Raw genomic sequence first — 20,989 nt, 5'->3', positions numbered from 1 at the left:
GTTGTGCAGAAGCTTTTAAGGTTAATTAGGTCCCATTTGTTTATTTTTGCTTTTATTTCCAATATTCTGGGAGGTGGGTCATAGAGGATCCTGCTGTGATGTATGTCGGAGAGTGTTTTGTCTGTGTTCTCCTCTAGGAGTTTTATAGTTTCTGGTCTTATGTTTAGATATTTAATCCATTTTGAGCTAATTTTTGTGTGTGGTGTTAGAAAGTGCTCTAGTTTCACTCTTTTACAAGTGGTTGACCAGTTTTCCCAGCACCACTTGTTAAAGAGATTGTCTTTAATCCATTGTATATTCTTGCTTCCTTTGTCACATTTCCCATTTTTAAAATGGAGTTATTCCTTTTTTTTCTGTTGAGCTGTAGAAACTCTTTATGTATTTTAGATATTAGATATATCAGATATATGATTTAAAACTACCCTCTTCCATTTTATAGGTTACCTTTCTACCCCACTGATTGTTTCCTTCACTACACGGGAGTTTTTCAGTTTTTAATGCCACTTTTCAATTTTGCTTTTGTCACATGTGCTTTCAGTGTCATACTCAAGAAATTATCACCAATTCCTATGTCATGAAGCTTTCCCCTTATATTTTCATCTAGTAGTTCCTGGTCTTAAGTTTAAATCTCTAAACCTTTGTGAGTTGATTTTTGTTTGCAGTATAAGAACCTAGTACAATTTAATATTTTGTATGTGAATACAGTTGTTAAGATCTGATTTGGATTATTTGAATTTAAAATGCTTATGACATCCAAGTAGAGATTTGGGTGAGTAAATATAGAATGATCTGGGGATATATTTATGATTCATCAATTTATAAAATTTAGTTGAACTCTGGAGGAATGTCCCTGAGGAAAAAGGAAATAGACGAATAAAGATTCTCAAAAATACCGGTGTATAAATTGGATGGGAAAGTGCATGGAGAACTAAGAATGTAATTTCTGAGAGGTAGAATTAAAAAGGAAAGGAGAAAGTGTTTCATAAGAGCCAGAGCTCTTTGAGAAATACATCAGTTTAGGAAATGTAAGTGCCCCTAGATTTAGTAACAAAGGAGTAATGGATGACTAATGAGAGCAGTTAAAGTGAATTGAAATGTGTGTTGAGGCAGCACAGAAGTCAGATTGCCTGGGCCTGGGAGGAGTAGAATACATGTTTAGGGACTTCCCTGGTGTCCAGTGGCTAACACTCCATACTCACAATGCAGGGAGCCTGGGGTTCAATCCCTGGTCAGAGAACTAGATCCCACATGCTGCAACTTAGTTTGCATGCTGCAACTAAGATCCTGCATAGCCAAATATATTTAAAAAAGAAAAAAAAAAAAAAAAAAAACGTGCTCATAGGAGTATAGACCCCCTTATGGGTGTTTTCCGTTAAAGGAGGGAGGAAATTAGGAAAAAAGCTACAGTGAAAAACAGGGTTGAGGAAAATGGGAAAATAATTTAAAGAGAGAATCAGAGCTTTGTGGACAGCTATAGAAAACGCTCCAAGGCAAGGGATGACTGTGGCATAGATACCAGAATGAGTATGTGTATGTGTGCCTGGGGCAGGAGAGGGAGGGCCAGGCAGTTTTAGAAAGCCTTATGCAAATGTGTCATAAGGTTAAATAAATCTTTCTAATCCGTTTTCAGTTTCCAGAGTTCAAAGTGGTATCCTGAAGTATGTCAACATTCCTCACCCACTCAACTCCCAATGCCAGCACTTCGATGGCCCCCACCTTCCTGTTGGTGGGCCTGCCAGGCCTATCAGCTGTACCCTCCTGGTGGGCAGTACCCCTCATCACTGTCTACCTTCTGTCTGCCCTGGGCAATGGTGCTATCCTCTGGATCGTTGCCCTGGAGCCCACACTGCACCGCCCAATGTACTTCTTCCTCTTCCTGCTCAGCGTGTCTGATGTTGGCTTGTCCACAGCCCTGATGCCCACCCTGCTGGGTCTTGCCTTTGCAAATACTCATGCTGTCTCTGCCTCAGCCTGCCTCCTCCAGATGTTCTTTGTCCATGTCTTTTCTGTCATGGAGTCCTCTGTCTTACTCGCCATGGCCTTGGATCGGGCACTGGCCATTTGCCGCCCTCTCCATTACCCAACACTCCTCACCAATGGTGTCATCAGCAAGATCTGTGTGGCCATTGCTTTCCGATGCCTGGGTCTCCACCTGCCCCTGCCATTCCTCCTGGCCCACATGCCTTACTGCCGTCCGCAGGTCCTGACCCATTCTTACTGCTTGCACCCGGATATAGCCCGTTTGGCCTGCCCTGGAGGTGGGGGAGCAGTCTACAGCCTCTTTGTGGTCCTGTCTGCCATGGGCTTGGATCCTCTGCTTATTTTATTCTCCTATGGCCTAATTGGCAGGGTGTTGCAAGGTTTGGGATCCTGTGAGAATCGCTGGAAGGCTGGCCAAACCTGTGCTGCCCACCTCTCTGCTGTGCTTCTCTTCTATGTGCCAATGGTCCTCCTGGCTCTCATTGATCATCTCAGGATGCCAATCCCTCAGCCTGCCCGTACTCTTCTCTCCTATGTCCACTTCCTGCTTCCCCCATTGATAAACCCTATTCTCTATAGTGTCAAGATGAAGGAGATTAGAGAGAGAATCCACAAGAGATTGCAGCCCAGGAAGGTGGGTTGTGCTTAGTGAGAAGGATGTTTCCTCCATAATTGTTGGTTACCTGACACAAAGGTTTCCATGACTGAGAACTCAATTCATCATGCATAAAATGTCATTCAGGTACACAAAAGTCCATGTACATGGATGTATATTTCTGTCCCTTGAAGTGTTCATGTGCATATTGATGAAAGTTTATGAGCCCTAGAGAAGGGGAGTGGTCTTTTGTGAGCCCCTATTAACATCACATCCATGGCCCAGAAACAGTCAGAATCTAAGTCTTGTCACAACCATTCAGATTGTTAGGAGTGTATGTTTTCTGCATGTCCATCAGAATTCCCTGTTACCATTATTCTCAAATTTTCATCAATTTTATTAGTGATGAATTTTACTTTACATCAGATTTTCCTAATAGAAACAGTGTCTTTCACATATCTGTAGGCTATTTTGTTTCTTCCTCTATGAAAGTCTCTTCAAAAAGCCTTCATCCATTTTTCTACTGGATTGTTTATGGTTTTAAAAACAAAATGTGCAAGAAATCCTTCATGTAAAATCCTTTTTATACCTTTGCCAATATAGTAATTGCCTTTTTCATTATTTAAGCAACCAAATCTCAAGTAAATACAGTTTTACATGATCAAATCCACTTTTATATATCTTTATATTTTTTGTTTTTCATGTGTTGCTTTTAAAACAAGTGTCTTTAACTTGTCCTGCACATATTCTCTTAAACCTGTTTTAAAAGAACTGTTATAATGACTTTTCTTTCTAAGTCCAATTTTATGTTAACAAGGTAATTATGTACTCATAGTAGCATCATCTATTACATACATTCTCTTTTTCTCACTGAAATAAAAAACTATGTATGTCATATTTTTTGATTCCCTGGTGGGCCAGATGGTAAAGAATCTACCTGTAGCGCAAGAGACCTGGTTCGATCCCTGGACTGGGAATATTCCCTGGTAAAGGGAATGGCAACCCACTCCAGGATTCTTGCCTAGAGAATCCCATGAAAAGAGGAGCTTAGCAGACTATAGTCCATGGGGTCGAAAAGACTCAGACATGACTGACTAAGCAGCATATATGTCATATTTTAGGTGTGTGTATGGATATGGACTTTGCTTTAGAAATCTTATGGAGTATGATATATATATATATATATATATATGAAAAAGCTGGCTTAAAACTCAACATTCAAAAAATGAAGATCTTGGCATCTGGTCCCTTCACTTCTGGGCAAATAGATGGGGAAACCATGGAAACAGTGAGAGACTTTCTTTCCTTGGGCTCCAAAATCACTGCAGATGGTCACTGCAGCTATGAAATTATAAGACGCTTGCTCTTTGGGAGAAAAGCTATGGCAAACCTAAACAGCATATTAAAAAGCAGAGACACCACTTTGCTGACAAGGGTCTATATAGTCAAAGCTATTGTTTTTCCAGTATCATATATGGATGTGAGAGTTGGACCATAAAGAAGGCTGAGCACTAAAAAATGGATGCTTTCAAACCGTGGTGCTAGAGAAGACTCTTGAGAGTCCCTCGGACAGCAAAGGAGGTCAAACCAGTCAATTCTAAAGGAAATCAACCCTGAATATTCATTGGAAGGACTGATGCTGAAGCTCCAGTACTTTGGCCACCTGATGCAAAGAGCTGACTCTTTGAAAAAGACTCTGATGCTGAGAAGGGGATGACAGAGGATGAGACGGTTGGATGGCATCATCAACTCAATGGACATGAGTTTGAGCAAACTCTAGGAATCGGTGATGGACAGGGAGGCCTGGTGTGCTACAATCCATGGGGTCACAGAGTCGGACAAACCTGAGCAACTGGACAATATATATATATGTGTCATATATGTTCACATATCACTGATCTATTAGACCAGCCTCATAGTGTGATTTGGTTAATATGTGGTGTAAAGTGATCCTCTTTCAAAAGCAATGAAAAACTATCAAATTCTAACAAGAACTACATTTTTAGTAGATTAAATATAAACAAATCAGCATTCACGATGTTTCCACATCCAACAATTTATGTATTTCATTTATTAAGAACATTTCTACACTTTTCAATAAAATTATTCACTTTATTTAAGTCTATTTCTATGTAGTTTTTTAAATGTATGATTGTGTTGCTATTATAAATAAAACATTACACCATTTCTGTGTGTGTGTGTGTGTGCTCAGTCACGCTCAAGGACTGTAGCCTGCCAGGCTCCTCTCTCCATGGGTTTCCCCAGGCAGGAATACTGGAGTGGGCTGTCATTTCCTTCTCCAGGGGATCTTCCCCACCCAGGAATCAAACCCATGTCTCTCGAGTCTCCTCCACTGGCAAGCAGGTTCTTTACCACTAGCACCACCTAGGAAGCCCTTAATATGTCATCACCTTGGGTAGTAAGGAGGAAAACTTTCTGTGGCCTGCACAGGGATTGAACCCAGGACCTCGGTGTTAATAGCACCAAACTCTAATCAACTGAGATAATTGGCCATTTCTATCTCCACATATATATTGCTAGATTTAGAAAAACATTTTTTAATCTTGCATTAGTATGTACTTTACCAAATTATCACAAAATTTTAGGACCATTTTAAAATTTTTGTATTTTATTTGTATTTATTAATAGCATTCATAAGTAAAAATAGATGATAGGTAATGTTCCCCTAATATTCATATAAATTATTTTATTTTCTTATTGTATTAAATTCATTGGAATGTCCAATCTGTTATGAAAGTTTAAGAGTGAACAAAAAATGTTGTTTCTCATTTTATTTAAATGGCCTTAGTGTTTCACTTACTGGCACTGCTAGATGGTTGACTGCTAGATCTTTGAATACACTTTATAACACTTAATAGTTCATTTATGTTGTATTTTTAAAAATTTTTAATAAGCTTACTTAATGAATCCTATTAAATGCATTTTCAGCATTCACTAACACAATAATAATTCTCTACTTTAATATGTTGAGCAGTTGAAACATCCTTGTTACTTGTGATTACAGAAGAACACATTTTAAATGAAAAGTGAAAAAATCAAAATTTAAGATCAAATCCATTTAGTAACAAGGTAAGAATACACAGTGATATATTAGAACATATTCTAGGAATACAGAAACAGTTATAGCTTCATATTTTATCAAACTATTCTTTAAGATATACTATATATTCTCTTAATAAACTAATTAGATGTCAGTCTCTCAATTTCATGGAGAAGGCAACGGCACCCTACTCCAGTACTCTTGCCTGGAAAATCCCATGGATGGAGGAGCCTGGTAGGCTACAGTCCATGGGGTCATGAAGAGTTGAGCAGGACAGAGTGACTTCACTTTCACGTTTCACTTTCATACATTGGAGAAGGAAATGGCAACCCACTCCAGTATTCTTGCCTAGAAAATCCCAGGGACAGAGGAGCCTGGTGGGCTGCCATCTCTGGGGTCGCACAGAGTCAGACAGGACTGATGCAACTTAGCAGCAGCAGCAGCAGCTCTCAATTTCATGAATGAGAATACTGAGGGTGAGATTTTGAGAATGCCCCAGGTCTATAAAATTAGTTACTAAACAGAATTTATTTTCAGATTTGCCTTAATTCAAAACCCCTGCTACAAAATACTCTTTTAAAATTATTGAATGGAGAAATAGCTTGGTCTTGAAGAACAGTGATGAGGTCTCTGAGAAACTTTTTTTTTTTTTTTTTTTCCCAAAGCCCATTCTTTCTTCCTCCCTGGAACACCAACATCCATCTTCCCATTTCTTTACCGAGAGTAGAATGTTGGATATAAAGAATGTGGAGTCACATTGGCCTGGCTGAGTCCTCAGTCCATTATTCCTGAGTGATTTGGCACTAGCTATTCCATGTTTGTAAAATAGGTGCAATAAGGATTTCATGCAGTCCAGTCTCTTTATCATAGTGTCTGAACATACAAAATATTCAATAAATGATAGTTTTGTGGAATTAATCATGGAAATTAAAATAACTATATTTAAACTTCATATGCATATTTAATCTGAATAAAGAATTTTACAGTTGGAAGTTTCTTTAAGTTCCTACCACCTCATTGTATACACGAAACTACTGAAAGCATTTGAATGGCCCTTTGTAACTTGGTGGTAGATGAACTAAATGCAGAATCACTGACCGCCTCCATGTTTTTATTACTTTACTAAGAGATGGGACGGAGAAGGCAATAGCACCCCACTCCAGTACTCTTGCCTGAAAAATCCCATGGACGGAGGAGCCTGGTGGGCTGCAGTCCATGGGGTCGCTAAGAGTTGGACACAACTGAGCAACTTCACTTTCACTTTTCACTTTCATGCAGTGGAGAAGAAAATGGCAACCCACTCCATTGTTCTTGCCTGGAGAATCCCAGGGACGGGGGAACCTAGTGGGCTGCCGTCTATGGGGTCGCACAGAGTCGGACACGACTGAAGCGACATAGAGAGACAGAAGAGATGGGAGCAAAGAGCTCTTCATGTCACAGCAGGGCCTCAACTGCTCTCCCCTGGCTCTCACTCTCTCCTCAGCACTGGCCACACCCACATCAATCCTGTAACATCTTTGGTTTTCAGGGCTCACTATTACCATTCATAGCACCGTTCTCTCTCTGAAAATCATTCCACACCAACTTGAATCATAAGTTTCAGGAAGAACTTAAATGTTCTTTCTCCTCTCAACAGCACATATGGGGATAGAGATATTAATAAGAACTTCTGGAACCATAATTTGTTCTCTAATGTTTATTACACTTCTTTATGCTAGCCATTTTACCCACACCCTTCCATTTAGACTATTCTTTTAGTTCAAATTGAGATACACCTGCCAAGCATATACAATGGATGAAGTATTTCATCTTGAAGAGACTTTTAAATTTGAATCACTCATAACTCTTTCCTTGTGTAAATTCACAGTGCATTAATGAGAGAGATGTATGAATGTTGATGATGTATGTAGGTCTCCATCTTTTGTGCCCCAAGGATTTCCTCCTACACTTTCCCTCCACATTGGCTTTAGCAAAAGACACACTCTCTAGGTTTCCTTTTCACATTATCCCAGGAAAGTATTTTGTATTTTTCAGTCATTAATGTACACACCAACCACCTAGAATCTTGTTAAAAGACAGATTCTGACTTAATAGGCTTGAAGAAGGATGAGATCCTATGATTCTTATTATTTCCCAGATGCTGCTGAGGCACATCAGTGCACCACCCTTTGGTTAGCAAGGAAGAAAACTTACTTAGACAAACCTAATCACATTGGAAAGGATTTAATGTAAATCACGAGGAGGAATCAAATACCAAGAGGCAAATATAAAGATGCTAAATGGTCCAGAATCTTGCAGAATTCTCCCAATTATAGTTGAACTCCTACTTACAAGCTTCTCTGATGTTAGATGTCTTCTTTACTCTTTTACCTGAGGATAGATGGCCTCAGTCTCCCCCAACAACAACAACAGGATCACTACCTACTTTATAAATTGTAAGCCTCTTCTTCCTTAATATCAAAAAGCTGTGGTGTGTGACATCCATGATAGATATTAATTGATTACTTAACTAGTTGGCTAATATAATTAAGGACTCTAAAGTAAATGGAAGCAGCTTCTATTTGAAAGAAATGTTGTCCTACTCCTGAGACAATTTGATGCAGAGAAAATGGAACTTCCACCTTTGCCTCATCATTTAGACTTCAGACACAGTTTTTCCAATTTTTCCAGAACCTTCACTCTAATCTGCTGAGTTTTTATGCAATACAAGATGGGATTAATCAAGGGTGGTACCAGCAAGAATGCATCAGCCATCAGAATCATAACCACAGGGGGTGTATGCTTGGGAAAGCGATGCATGAGAACCAAGGTGATGATGGGCACATAGAAGATGAGCACAGCACAGATGTGGGACACACAGGTGTTAAGAGCTTTAAGCCATTCCCTGTGAGATGCAATACCCAATACAGTCTTCAGAATAAACACATAGGAGACAACAATTAACATACTGTCTGACATCATACAGAATGCAACAAACAGACCGTAGTAGAAGTTAACTCTGTTGTCAGAGCATGCCAGCTTCATGATGTCCTGGTGGAGGCAGTAGGAGTGGGATAACAGGCGTTTATTACAGTATTTGAGTCTCTTTAAAGTGAAAGGGAGGGGAAGAACTAGGAGAATGCTTTTAAAAGCAAATGCTAACCCAATGTGCAAAACTCTGGAGCTAGTAAGGTTGGAGCGGTATCTCAGGGGGTTGCAAATTGCTACAAAGAGATGAAAAGACATGATCAGGAGTACCGAGGACTCCATGTCTGTGAATCCATGGATGAAAAATTCCTGAGCAATGCAGGCATCAACAGAAATCCCCATGGCATTGAACAAAAAGATCCTCAACATGGTGGGAAGAGAAGAGAAGGACAGGCCCAGGTCCGATAATGCCAGCATGGAGAGGAAATGGTACATGGGCTCATGCAGAGAAGGCTCTGTCCTGATGACAAATAGAACGGTGCAGTTTCCCAGGATAGCCATGAGGTACATGAGGAAGACAGGGATGGAGATCCAAATGTGCACACCCTCAAGCCCTGGGATCCCAATCAACAGGAATGTGGAGACTGCAGCTTCTGAGGCATTGAGAGGAAGCATCATAAATAGGTCTCTTACATACTGCTCTTGGTAGATAAATAATCAAATTATTATTCTCAGTTATGTTTACTGAACACAACTCACTTTAGTTGTCAGTTAAATTAAACACAGTTCACATTTAGGTATCAAGAAATAATGTTATATAACTTTTCCTATATAAAGAAAAATGAGTAAATTTAAATAGATTCATTTTTATCTAAGACCTTTATACTCTTCAAGTCTATCTTTATTCCTTATATACTTCTAAACAACTCTATAGAAGTGTGTCTGTGCATGGTAAGTCTCTTCAGTTGTGTCCGACTCTTGGCAACCCTATGGACAGTAGCATGCCAGGCTCCTCTGTCCATGGAATTCTCCAGGCAAGAATACTGGAGTGGGTTACCATGTTCTTCTCCAGAGGATCTTCCCAATCCAAGGACTGAACCCAAGTGTCTTCTGTCTCTTTCATTGGCAGGTGGGTTCTTTACCACTAGCGCCATCTAGGAAGCCCATCTATAGAAGTAGTAGAGTGCCTTAATAACTTTTCTTTTTTCTTCTTTTTAAGCCACCACGTTTGGAGGTTTATGAATCAAGTACACTAAATTGTGGGAAATTCTGCAAGAGATGGGAATATCAGACCACCTGACCTGCCTTGAGAAACCTGTATGCAGGTCAGGAAGCAACAGTTAGAACTGGACATGGAACAACAGACTGGTTCCAAATAGGAAAAGGAGTACATCAAGGCTGAATATTGTCACCCTGCTTATTTAACTTCTATGCAGAGTACATCATGAGAAACGCTGGGCTGGAAGAAGCACAAGCTGAAATCAAGATTGATGGGAGAAATCTCAATAACCTCAGGTATGCAGATGACATCACTCTTATGGCAAAAAGTGAAGAACTAAAGAGCCTCTTGATGAAAGTGAAAGAGGGGAGTGAAAAAAACTGGCTTCAAGCTCAGCATTCAGAAAACTAAGATCATGGCATCCAGTCCCATCACTTCATGGCAAATAGATGGGGCAACAATGGAAACAGTGGCTGACTTTATTTTGGGGGACTCCAAAATTACTGCAGATGATGACTGCAGCCATGAAATTAAAAGATGCTTACTCCTTGGGAGGAAAGTTATGACCAACCTAGACAGCATATTAAAAAGCAGAGACATTACTTTGCCAACAAAGGTCTGTCTGGTCAAGACTATGGTTTTTCCAGTAGTCATGTGTGGATGTGAGTGTTGGACTATAAAGAAAGCTGAGCACTGAAGAATTGATGCTTTTGAACTGCAGTGTTGGAGAAGATTCTTGAGAGTCTCTTGGACTGCAAGGAGATTCAACCAGTCCATCCTAAAGGAGATCAGTCCTGGGTGTTCATTGGAAGGACTGATGTTGAAGCTGAAACCCCAATACTTTGGCCACCTGATATGAAGAGCTAACTCATTGGAAAAGACCCTGATGCTGGGAAAGATTGAGGGCAGGAGGAGAAGAGGGCAACAGAGGAAGAGGTGGTTCAATGGCATCACTGACTCAATGGACATGAGTTTAGATGAACCCCAGGAGTTGGTGATGGACAGGGAGGCCTGGCGTGCTGCGGTTCATGAGGTCACAAAGAGTCAGACATGACTGAGTGACTGAACTTAACTGAAAACTAAATTGGAATATATTGCAATCTGGAAAAACTATAACATCATGGATGTTGTCAATGGTCATGTACTCAAACAAACCACAGATGCTATAGTAACAGGAGTTAAAGGAGACCTAAATCTTATAGTACTGTTCATGGAACATGTGTATGAAAATATAAAATCAATCACCACAGTCCTGAGTGTGCACTGTGTCTCAGCCTTTCAGGTGTGGTTAGTGTTCCCTTGGCATGCAGCACATATCACAGTCATTATTTGTTGTTGCCTAAAACCTCACATCCTTTCATGCAATTGCTACTGGTCCTGCTCATAAAAGCCACAGATACTGCTCTTTTCTCCCTCTTCCAAGTTCTTTTCCCATTGTTATTGGCTTTTCTGTGAATGCCCTTAGATTGGTGACTTGAAACTCAGGTTCTTATCTCTGCTGTTTAGACTTGGCCCTGGCATCAGCATCACCAACACCTTGGGTGACTCTCCTTTTAACAACTCTACACCAGAGAAGCCCCAGTGATGCAGCTGACAGTCTGCCTTTGTGGGTGAATGGAATTCAGAGCCAGAGAAAAAAAGATAACCCCTTGTCTATCCTTACTCACTAAGTCCCTTCAAAATGGGTCATTTCCAAGTTCCAAGTTCCAAGTTCGGAGGTTTTTATTGACAAGCTCCCAACCTAATTCAGGTAACTAAACAAATGAGCTACTGTTGATAATATCATTTTTTTCAACTGTTCATCATGCAAATACAAAGATGTATGCTGTCCCACTTATAGACCTTAATCTTTTCAGCCATCAACACTGTCCAAAACATAGCTTGATCCCTTGGCTGGAGAACCTATGAAACATTTTTATCTATAGCCCTCTGAAAGGCATTGGGTTGATGCCTATAAACTGCAGAGTTTTCCTTGGAAAACATAAAATCATCTTAAGGAAGTTTAGTTTGAGTCTTCAGGACACCTACCAGGCTCCTGGTTACCTTATCCCAGAACAAGGGTGGCAAGGTTTCAGATTATTCAGGTTCAGCAGCTTCTTTGCTCCAGCGCCTGCTGGGAATCGTATCCTTTTTTATGCTCTCATATACATCTCTAGGAAGCACAAGCACATCCTCATGAGAATGAACAGATACTATGCCCCTGGGAATACTGACTCCACTCGCTTGATCACTGTCTGTCAATAATAACCTCTCCTAAGAAAATGCAGAGAGCAAGTTTCTGTCTCACAGTCAGATTTAACTCCTGTGACCCTGTTCCCACATCAGGTGCAGGCTTTGGGAATGCCAGTCTCAGATGTTGGTAAGGCAGCCATATCCAGCTGTAGCTCCAAGATAAAGTATGTACCTTAGCAGACTCAGTGTTAGACTATTACAGACCTTATGTGGAGTTCTGTCCACAGAACTCTATTTGGTCATCACAATGTTTTAGTTTTAATGCTAATGCATTTAAATAGCTTATGAACTCTCAAATTTATCACAGATTCCCCCTTTTTTCATTATCTTCACATTTACTGGCAACCAAAGGCATTTAATCTCACAGAGCGGAAAGCCAAGGGTCACAAGTAGTCCTAGTATCTTGGACTCTCAAGTTTAGAAGAGAAAATCAATTTTTATCAAGCCCTTAACTTTGAAGATTGAAAGTAAATAAAAGGTGTAATTTTAATAATATTTTATGGGATGACGTGATTTTTCAGGCAGAGAGTAGAAAATAAGATCTAGTAAAACATCTTACTCTTGAAAAAGTAAGAAGAGATAAATGAATCAGTTTTGATGAGCCAACAATGATGACTCTGTCTCCAGGTTAGTAGAAGAGGGAATGTGCTGGGGATGGGGCTACAGTCATCAAATCAGATCAGGAAGGAAATTGAAGAAAATTGCCCATAGACTATTAATCTTGGTTTTCTACTCCCCTCCAAAAATGCTTACTCCAGTTAAAGTACTAAATAAAGTAATATAAATGTCTAACCTTGATATACATATCACTCTAGGATCATAATGCAATTATACAGCTCAAGTTCAACTATGTTACTTCTTCCCATCACTTTTTGACAGGTATCTGCATTGTTTTGAGTTGAAAATCCATTGGTCTCCAGGTAACAAATTGGGACCAGGAGGAAAAGCAGCTGGAACCAAAAAAAAGAAAAAAAAATGTGTTTTGTTTATTTGTTTGTTTTTTCAGGAAGGAAGGCAGGAGAAATCTGGACCTATAGGGTCTATTTTAAGTAAAAGGTACATTTATCTAAGTAAATTTAGGTAAAGTCAGGTAAAATATAAAATAAAATATATTACTTTCTTCTTCCAATTCAAATTGCTGCCTAATCCCTGCCACTTTCATTTATTTTCCCCTTGTTCCTTTTTTCTTATTGTTAATATTATTCTTTTAATGGAAAAGGCCATGAATTTAACAACAAATATTTCTGATAAAAGGGATTGCTCTGAGTGGTCTTTCTGAGACCACTTCTGTCTACATCATGTACTCATAGCATTTCCCCATTGCCCTGGAGCTACTTTCATTCTTTTTAAAGCATGTTGCCTATGAAAACCTTTTTCTGGATCATTTTTCTTCTCTGAGGTTTAAAATATAAAGGAACAGAAGTTTATAAATATATGACCCTAACTGACTTTATAGGGCTTCCCTGGTGACTTAGTGATAAAGAATCTTCCTGGAGACAAAGGTTTGATCCCTGGGTCAGGAAAATCCACTGGGGGAGGAAATGGCAACCCACTCCGTTATTCTTGCCTGGAAAACCCTATGTAAAGAGGAGCCTGGAGGGCTCAGACAGGACTGAGCAATTAAACAACAACAATTGACTTATGGGGATTTAAAGGGGCAATACAACTTGCACAAAAAACAAAAATGATTAAGGGTAACTACAGTACAACAGGCAGGATGGCCCAAACCTTACTCTGAGACAACCAAATCTTTCAACCTACAAACTCTTCAGGCTAGAATTTCACGGTCTGAGTTTGCCTTAAAAGTCAGTTTTTTACAGTGTACCATTCAAATCATTCAGCCTCATTGTCTAGTCACTGGTGCAGTAAGCAGCCCCATCATTCATTTATTTCACACAGAGAAAACAAGATATTAGACTGCTTTAGGCCTGCACCATGCACCTCTTGCTTCTTGCCTCAGGGCTGACACTGAGGAGTGAGACTTTCATAAGTACTATTAGGTGTTCATGCTGCAGTCCATAAGGTCACAAAGAGTCATACATGACTGAGTGACTGAACTGAACTGAACTAGGTGTTCATGTTCACCACTTCCCTGGTGGCTCAGCAGTAAAGACTCTGCCTGCTAATGCAGGAGATGCAGGTTTGATCCCTGGGTCCAGAAGATCCCCTGGAGAAGGAAATTGCAACCCACTCCAGTATTCTTGCCTGGGAAATCCTATGGACAGAGGAGCCTGGAAGGCTGCAGCCCATGGGGTCACAAAAGAGTTTGACACAACTTAGCAACTAAACAACAACAATAACTAAGTGTTCATGAATCTGCAACCCAGAAGTACGGGACAATCAACAACAAATAGGGTCAGTTTTGACCAAATAAGATCCAATGGAGAAATCTTCCCCACTTTATTTTCCTGGATAGAGTATCATAAGGCATATTTGATAAGGCTTCAGTAATGGAGCTGCAGGATTTGCAATAGTCACCCCTAATAGTATCTGGCTTATTACTGATTCATCATCTCTCAGCTCCAGATTTCTTTTTGCCTGCTCCTTGATGACGGTGTTGGATTCTGTGACTATTTCTCTTCTGTCACTTGGCACAATGTTAAGACTTGTCACTAGAGGGTGGTAGGAGAACACCAGAGCAAGAGGGGTTTTCTCTCCCTGCTTTCTGTGTTGCTTGCAGGCCAGACTCACAGAACATGTCAGTTCCCCATTGCCTGGCACCGTGAGGTTTCTTCAGTGCTCAGCTCCAGCAGTGCATAGCTCCCTCCAGTATTCACACACTGAGCTTGTTCTCCAGCTCTCCAGTGGAACAGCAGGGGTATAACCAGGGGCCCAGCCAGAATGGACCAGCACCCCAGCTGAAACAGCTTCCCTACATCTTCTCATTAGCCTTGGCTATGTGGCTGTACATTGATTTAGTACAGGGTGAGCTGTCTAACAACCTGGCCACCGAAACCTCCTCCCAGAAAGGCAGCCTGGAACTACCTGAGGCTGAGGCTTAGGCAACCTCCTCGTAATCTAGTTCAAGTGGCACCTGACAGTCATAGCCTTCTCTGGCATCTAGAGTTCAGAGTGTCAACTGAAAAAAAAAATAAATAAATAACAATCTAAAATTTGAGAGTTGTGGGTTTTGTTTTTTTTTTTTTTTTTTCAACAGACCTACTGAGGACTTCAAACCCACGAGGCAGCATCTCAAGTAACTGAGAAAACTGCTCTGAGGAGTTGTGGGGGGAGTAGCTAGGATATATAGCTACAAAGGCAAACAAAGGCAGCAACAAAGGCAGGTGGTCAGATCAAAAGATTACTGTTAAAAATAGACTAGTTATCTCAAGCTACAGAATTTAGTAGTTTTCTATATACAAGAAGATACAAGAGTCCGGGCATGTACATCTCAAATATCTGGGGCCAAACCCAGAGATTTTGAGACCACATGGCAGTACTTAACAATCAGAAGTAAGCTAACTAACTGCAGTAGAGAGTAGCAAGTCTTTAATGACAATCAGGGTGGCAGCACCCATAATGATTGGTTGCATTAGAGGATGGCATTGAAGACAAGCTAAGTAGACAGTGACTAGGCATTACTTGAAATACATTTAAAACAGAGAACTTCTGACCATCAGACTGGCGTCAACCACTCTAACAGGAAGCTATGACTCCTCAGATTATCTGAAAGATTTAAATCACTTCACATACCGGGTAGTCATCAACTGGATGTGAGTCTTGGTTCCCTAGATGAAATAACCTGCCATGCCATTATAAGTACACAACTACAACAGCAAAAAATACCCAGGTCTTTCCCCAAGTAGACACATGTCCATTTACAAAAGTTCTTGTTCACTGGGGAAAGACAAATACCCAGATTCTTTGAGGACTATTGATATAGGATACAATATCTCACTGGTATGGGAAACCAAATATACCATCATGTTCTTGTTTGGTTAAAGTATGAGATTATTGAAGCAAGATGATTGATGGAATTCTGGACCAAGTTTATCTCATAGTGAACCTGATGATTTTCAGTTCTACCTGTGTAGAGATGCACAGTTATATACACAGATGCCTGAGTATATAAGTGGCAAAATTACATTTAGTAGCTGGTGAAATCTCATGTTGTTACTCTATGTGGGATGTTTAAACCATTATGGTGGGAAAGACAAAGTGCAAGGTCACATTCACATAATTTATTTATACAAAGCACAAATAAATTATGTGAATGAATGGTTGTCCTAGAATCCTATGGAATCTATCACTGGTTTTATGGGTGGATTGGTGGACAATTTGGTGCTAAAAGCAAAGTATAGCCACTCGGTCATGCCTGACTCTTTGTGACCCTATGGACTGTAGCCTGCCAGGCTTCTCTGTTCTTAAGAATTCCCAAGCAAGAATACTGGAGTGGGTTGCCATTTCCTTCTCCAGGGGATCTTCCGGACCCAAGGACAGAACTTGGGCCTCCTTCATTGCAATCAGACTCTTTATGGTCTGAGCCACAAAATATAATACAACAGCAAAACAGTCCCACACATGGTGGTCATAAAAAAAAAAAGATGAAAAAAAAATATCATAATGTGCGGTTCTCTTGGTTATCAAGAGAGGTTATCTGACTTATGTGGATATACATGGACTTCTGTACTTTTCTGAAAGGTGTGGATAGTTGGTCATGGGACAGAATAAGCAACTTTGAAAGAAGAGAAAAAAGGAAGTCTGTAGAATATGTATGTGAAGTACATATTGAAGAGGGTCATAAAGAGTGAAAACCTTTTATCTCATGCTGAAAGTGAAAGTGTTAATCGCTCAGTCATGTCCGACTCTTTGTGACCCCATTGACTGTCGCCGCCAGGCTCCTCTGCCCATAGGCTTCTCCAGGGAAGAATACTGGGGTGGGTTGACATTCTCTTCTCCAGGATATCTTCCTGACCCAAGGATCAAACCTGGGTCTCCAGCATTGCAGACAGATTCTTTACCGTCTGAGTCATAAGGGAAGGTCCTTACCTCATACTACCACCCACCAAATCTCATGCTACTACCCACCAAACAGTGTGGAGGAATTCAATAACCAAGTGGAGAGAACCTACATAGAAATATCACTGGGCCTTAGCTCCACTGATGCTGGTCCAGTGGGCCCATAGATGGAGTCATAATGGCAGAGTTAGAAATAAAGCATGAGCCAAAAGTATGAGCTCTCTTTTCTCAAGGCTGATCATGGGGAAACAGTACAATCCTCATTCCTGGGATGTTAAAAATGTTATTACAAGTGTTTAATGTTCAGCTAACAGCAGCAAAACTGATCCAGAGCACTTGATATGAAATTTTACATTCACACTGGGTATGCCCCTATAACATAATAAAGGACAAAAATAAATTTACCTACATAAGATCCAATGTTAGGTTACACTGATGTATATTTTAGGATCCACTCTATATATATCTGTTTTGGAAGCATGTAGAGAATTGAGAATTTTAAGGAAAAATTTCAATTATTAGAAGTGTTTTTTTGTATATCATTCAGAAAAGAACTGGCTTGTTAATAAAGTTACCTACATAAATCTGAGCTTTTATTATTGCAGAGTCTGGTGAATATTTTATTCAGGCCTCATACTACTTTCAAATATAAATATTTGTTTATATACATTATTTCACTTTATCTTAAAAACAAAAATAATTTTGGTGTTATTAATATGAACTTACTGAATAAGAAGCTAAGCAAATATCATACAACCTATAAGTTGAATAGTTTGTACTGTTGAAGGCATATCTAGGCATTTGGTGGACAGTTACACCTTTCTACCAAAGCATTCATTCAAAGCACTTAACTCTGAGACAGCTAAAGATTAGATTTGGAGTCGCTTCTGAATTAAGACCTTGATAACAGCCTTTTGAATCTGCTTAGTCTTCACACTGTAGATGATAGGGTTGAGTACAGGAGGAATAAGCAGGAAGATATTGGCCATGATGGTGTGGACAAAGGGAGGTGCTGAATGGCCATAGCGATGGACAAGAGACAGGCTGATGAGAGGGATGTAGAAGATGGCAACAGCACTGATGTGGGAAATGCAGGTGTTGAAGGCTTTCTGCCTGCCCTCTATGGAGGTGATGCTGAGGACAGATCGGATGATCAGGACATAGGAGAGCAAGATACAAGGACAGTCAAACCCTGTCGTGGAGAAGAGTGCAAACAGACCAAGGATGCTGTTGATTCTGTTGTCTGTGCATGAGAGTTGAATGAGATCAACATGGTAGCAGTAAGAATGTGAGAGGACCATAGAACTGCAGAAGGACAGCCTCTTGACAACGAGCACAACTGGCAACATCACAGCAACATTTCTTGTCAACATGCTCATCCCAATCTGGGCGATCCTGGCATTGGTGAGGATGGTGGTGTATCTCAGTGGATCACAGATGGCCACAAAACGGTCAAAGGCCATGGCCAGCAAAACCCCAGACTCCATGAAAGTAAATCCATGGAGAAAGAACATCTGAGCAACACAGGCATTTAAATTGATCTCTCGGGCTTCAAACCAGAAGACACCAAGGGTAGTGGAAAGTGTGCACAGGGATAAGCTCAGGTCTGTGGCTGAAAGCATAGAGAGGAAATAATACATGGGCTCATGAAGGCTCTGTTCACGGAGGACCACAAACAGGATCATACTGTTCCCAGAGAGGGCGCCGGCATACAGGAGGCAAACAGGGATGGAGACCCAGATCTTGGCCGCTCTCAGGCCTGGAATACCCGTCAAGAGGAAGGTCAGAGGTTGAGCACTGGTATTGTTGAGGACCCACATAATGAGGGGCTGAGAAGACAGGGATATTTGAATAATTAAACATAACATATGATAAAAATATAGCTTATCATTAGACACTCTGAGATTCACTAAATTACTATTGCTGATTTAGGAATTTTAGTATTTTATGAGTTTTATAGAGCCACAAGTTTCTTTCCCTGCCTCTCAGTATTTCTCATTTTTGAGAACTGAAGATTCCCTGAATTATTTTACATAACATTTTCTTAAGTCTATATATAATTGTCTTTGGAGAAGGCACTGGCGACCCACTCCAGTACTCTTGCCTGGAAAATCCCATGGACAGAGGAGCCTGGTAGGCTGCAGTCCGTGGGGGTCGCTAAGAGTCGGACATGACTGAGCAACTTCACTTTCACTTTTCACTTTCTTACATTGGAGAAGGAAATGGCAACCCACTCCAGTGTTCTTGCCTGGAGAATCCCAGGGACGGGGGAGCCTGGTGGGCTGCCATCTATGGGTTCGCACAGAGTCGGACACAACTGACGTGACTTAGCAGTTAGCAATTGGTGGCAACAATAACACAGTTCAATTTTTCTTAACTATAAGAGTCCCCACTAGAATACCTAAACAATATGCTGATAAATCTGGTTTCCAGGATTTTTTTAAATAATTTATTGATCCTAGAATAAAGAACCAAAAAATAAGTTCATGTTTGAAATGTGGATATTACTAGGTTTTCCTGGGATATATCCAGAAGTATGTAAAGAATCTGACTACAGTGCAGGAGACCTGGGTTCAATCCCTGGGTAGAGAAAATCCCCTGGAGAAGGGAATGGCAACCTACTCTAGTACTCTTGCCTGGAGATTTCCATGGACAGAGGGGCCTGGAAGGCTATAGTCAATGGGGTCACAAGAGTTGGACACAACTGAGTGACTAACACACACATGTCTAAGGCATCTCCAAGACTCACATGTTTATATATGTGATGATGGGCCAAAGAATCACACTAAGAAAAATTAGTATATCTCTCATTCATTGAAATTTCCCTGTGTTGTTGACAAATACTAGTAAGCACTATATGATTTTACCCATACACTAACTCTAGAAGGTAGGTAGTATGTATAAATGTATATATGGCATATGAGGAAATGAAGATTTAATTAAATAATCCTCAGATTAATCTTTAAAGATAAAGATAACAATTGTTGAGAGAAACCACATACTTAGCAAAGGTGGAGGAAAGAAGGAAAGTATAAAAGGAAGGAAGGGAAGGAAGAAGAAAGTAAGGAAGGAAGAAAAAAAGACAAAACTTGCAATTATTTTAACAAAGTCCAATAACATCTCATTTTGATAAATTTGCCAAGCTACTGCTAAAATGGTTTCCCTGGTAGCTCAGGGGTAAAGAATCCTCCTGCAAAGCAAGAGACATGGGTTCTATCCCTGGGTCAGGAAGATCTCCTGGAGAAGGAAATGGCAACTGACTCCAGGATTCTTGCCTGGGAAATCCCATGGACAGAGGAGCCTGGTGGACTACAGTTCATGGGGTCACTAAAGAGTCAGGCATGACTTAGCGACTAAACAATTACTGAACCACAAAGCCTAGCATTTCTTACCATGTGACAGATGTTATTATCTTCATATCCATAATCTGATGTAATAATCATAACTATCCAATCAAGTACCAAAAAATGTTATCTCTAATATATAAATGGGGAAACTGATGCTTAAAGTGGTTAAGTTAATTTGCCCCAAATTATGGAGTTAGACATAGAAGAGCTGAAGTTGGAACTTTCAAGTATGACCCCAGTGCATGTTTGACCTCATTCAGTGAGGCTGAGGCACATAGAGAAGTGGTCTCTAACATAGTCCGACAAATGTCCATGACAAATATTTTTTAGATGTTTACTTTCAGACACCTAATGTGTTAATTCCATGTCAGTTGTGTGGGTATGATGCTGCTTAGGCTTCTCAAGAAAAGAATCTCATCATGAATAGTTTTGTGTGCAAAGGGCCCAGAGAATTAGATGTTGAGGATATACCCAGTATGGAAAACAATGCCAAAGTATAATAGAACCGCCAAATTCAGTTGAATCATTTTAGTGACCATCTCATTTATCTACCACTTACATATTATTCTGACGACCCCTTCTTTCTGGAAATTTCCTTTCTATATATATTATATGGCATAAGTCTCTATTATTTTCCTCCCACCACTCAGCAACTTCCCCCTGAACCCCCACCAAAGGATTCCACATCA

General features: G+C 40.2%; 3 protein-coding genes across 3 annotated transcripts; 1 reads left to right on the top strand and 2 right to left on the bottom strand.

The window, feature by feature from the left end:
* Window positions 1-1,660: 1,660 nt before the first annotated feature.
* Window positions 1,661-2,629, top strand: LOC109569481 (olfactory receptor 51S1). The gene has a single exon (XM_019974841.2). It carries the CDS (start codon window positions 1,661-1,663, stop codon window positions 2,627-2,629), a length of 969 nt encoding a protein of 322 aa, XP_019830400.2.
* A 5,638-nt stretch (window positions 2,630-8,267) lies between these two features.
* Window positions 8,268-9,218, bottom strand: LOC109569334 (olfactory receptor 51A7-like). The gene has a single exon (XM_019974673.2). It carries the CDS (start codon window positions 9,216-9,218, stop codon window positions 8,268-8,270), a length of 951 nt encoding a protein of 316 aa, XP_019830232.2.
* An 8,604-nt stretch (window positions 9,219-17,822) lies between these two features.
* Window positions 17,823-18,773, bottom strand: LOC109569449 (olfactory receptor 51F2). Its single transcript, XM_019974807.2, has one exon. The coding sequence runs from the start codon at window positions 18,771-18,773 to the stop codon at window positions 17,823-17,825; it is 951 nt and encodes a 316-aa protein (XP_019830366.2).
* Between the last annotated feature and the right edge of the window lie 2,216 nt (window positions 18,774-20,989).

The sequence above is a fragment of the Bos indicus genome, chromosome 15, assembly GCF_029378745.1.
Source record: "Bos indicus isolate NIAB-ARS_2022 breed Sahiwal x Tharparkar chromosome 15, NIAB-ARS_B.indTharparkar_mat_pri_1.0, whole genome shotgun sequence".
In the NCBI taxonomy this organism is placed as follows: domain Eukaryota; kingdom Metazoa; phylum Chordata; class Mammalia; order Artiodactyla; family Bovidae; genus Bos; species Bos indicus.
This window is presented reverse-complemented; position numbering and strand designations above follow the sequence as displayed.

Excerpts from the sequence above, each read along its gene's own strand:
- LOC109569449 (XM_019974807.2), bottom strand. The coding sequence starts at position 18,773 with ATGTGGGTCCTCAACAATACCAGTGCTCAACCTCTGACCTTCCTCTTG.
- LOC109569481 (XM_019974841.2), top strand. The coding sequence starts at position 1,661 with ATGTCAACATTCCTCACCCACTCAACTCCCAATGCCAGCACTTCGATG.
- LOC109569334 (XM_019974673.2), bottom strand. The coding sequence starts at position 9,218 with ATGCTTCCTCTCAATGCCTCAGAAGCTGCAGTCTCCACATTCCTGTTG.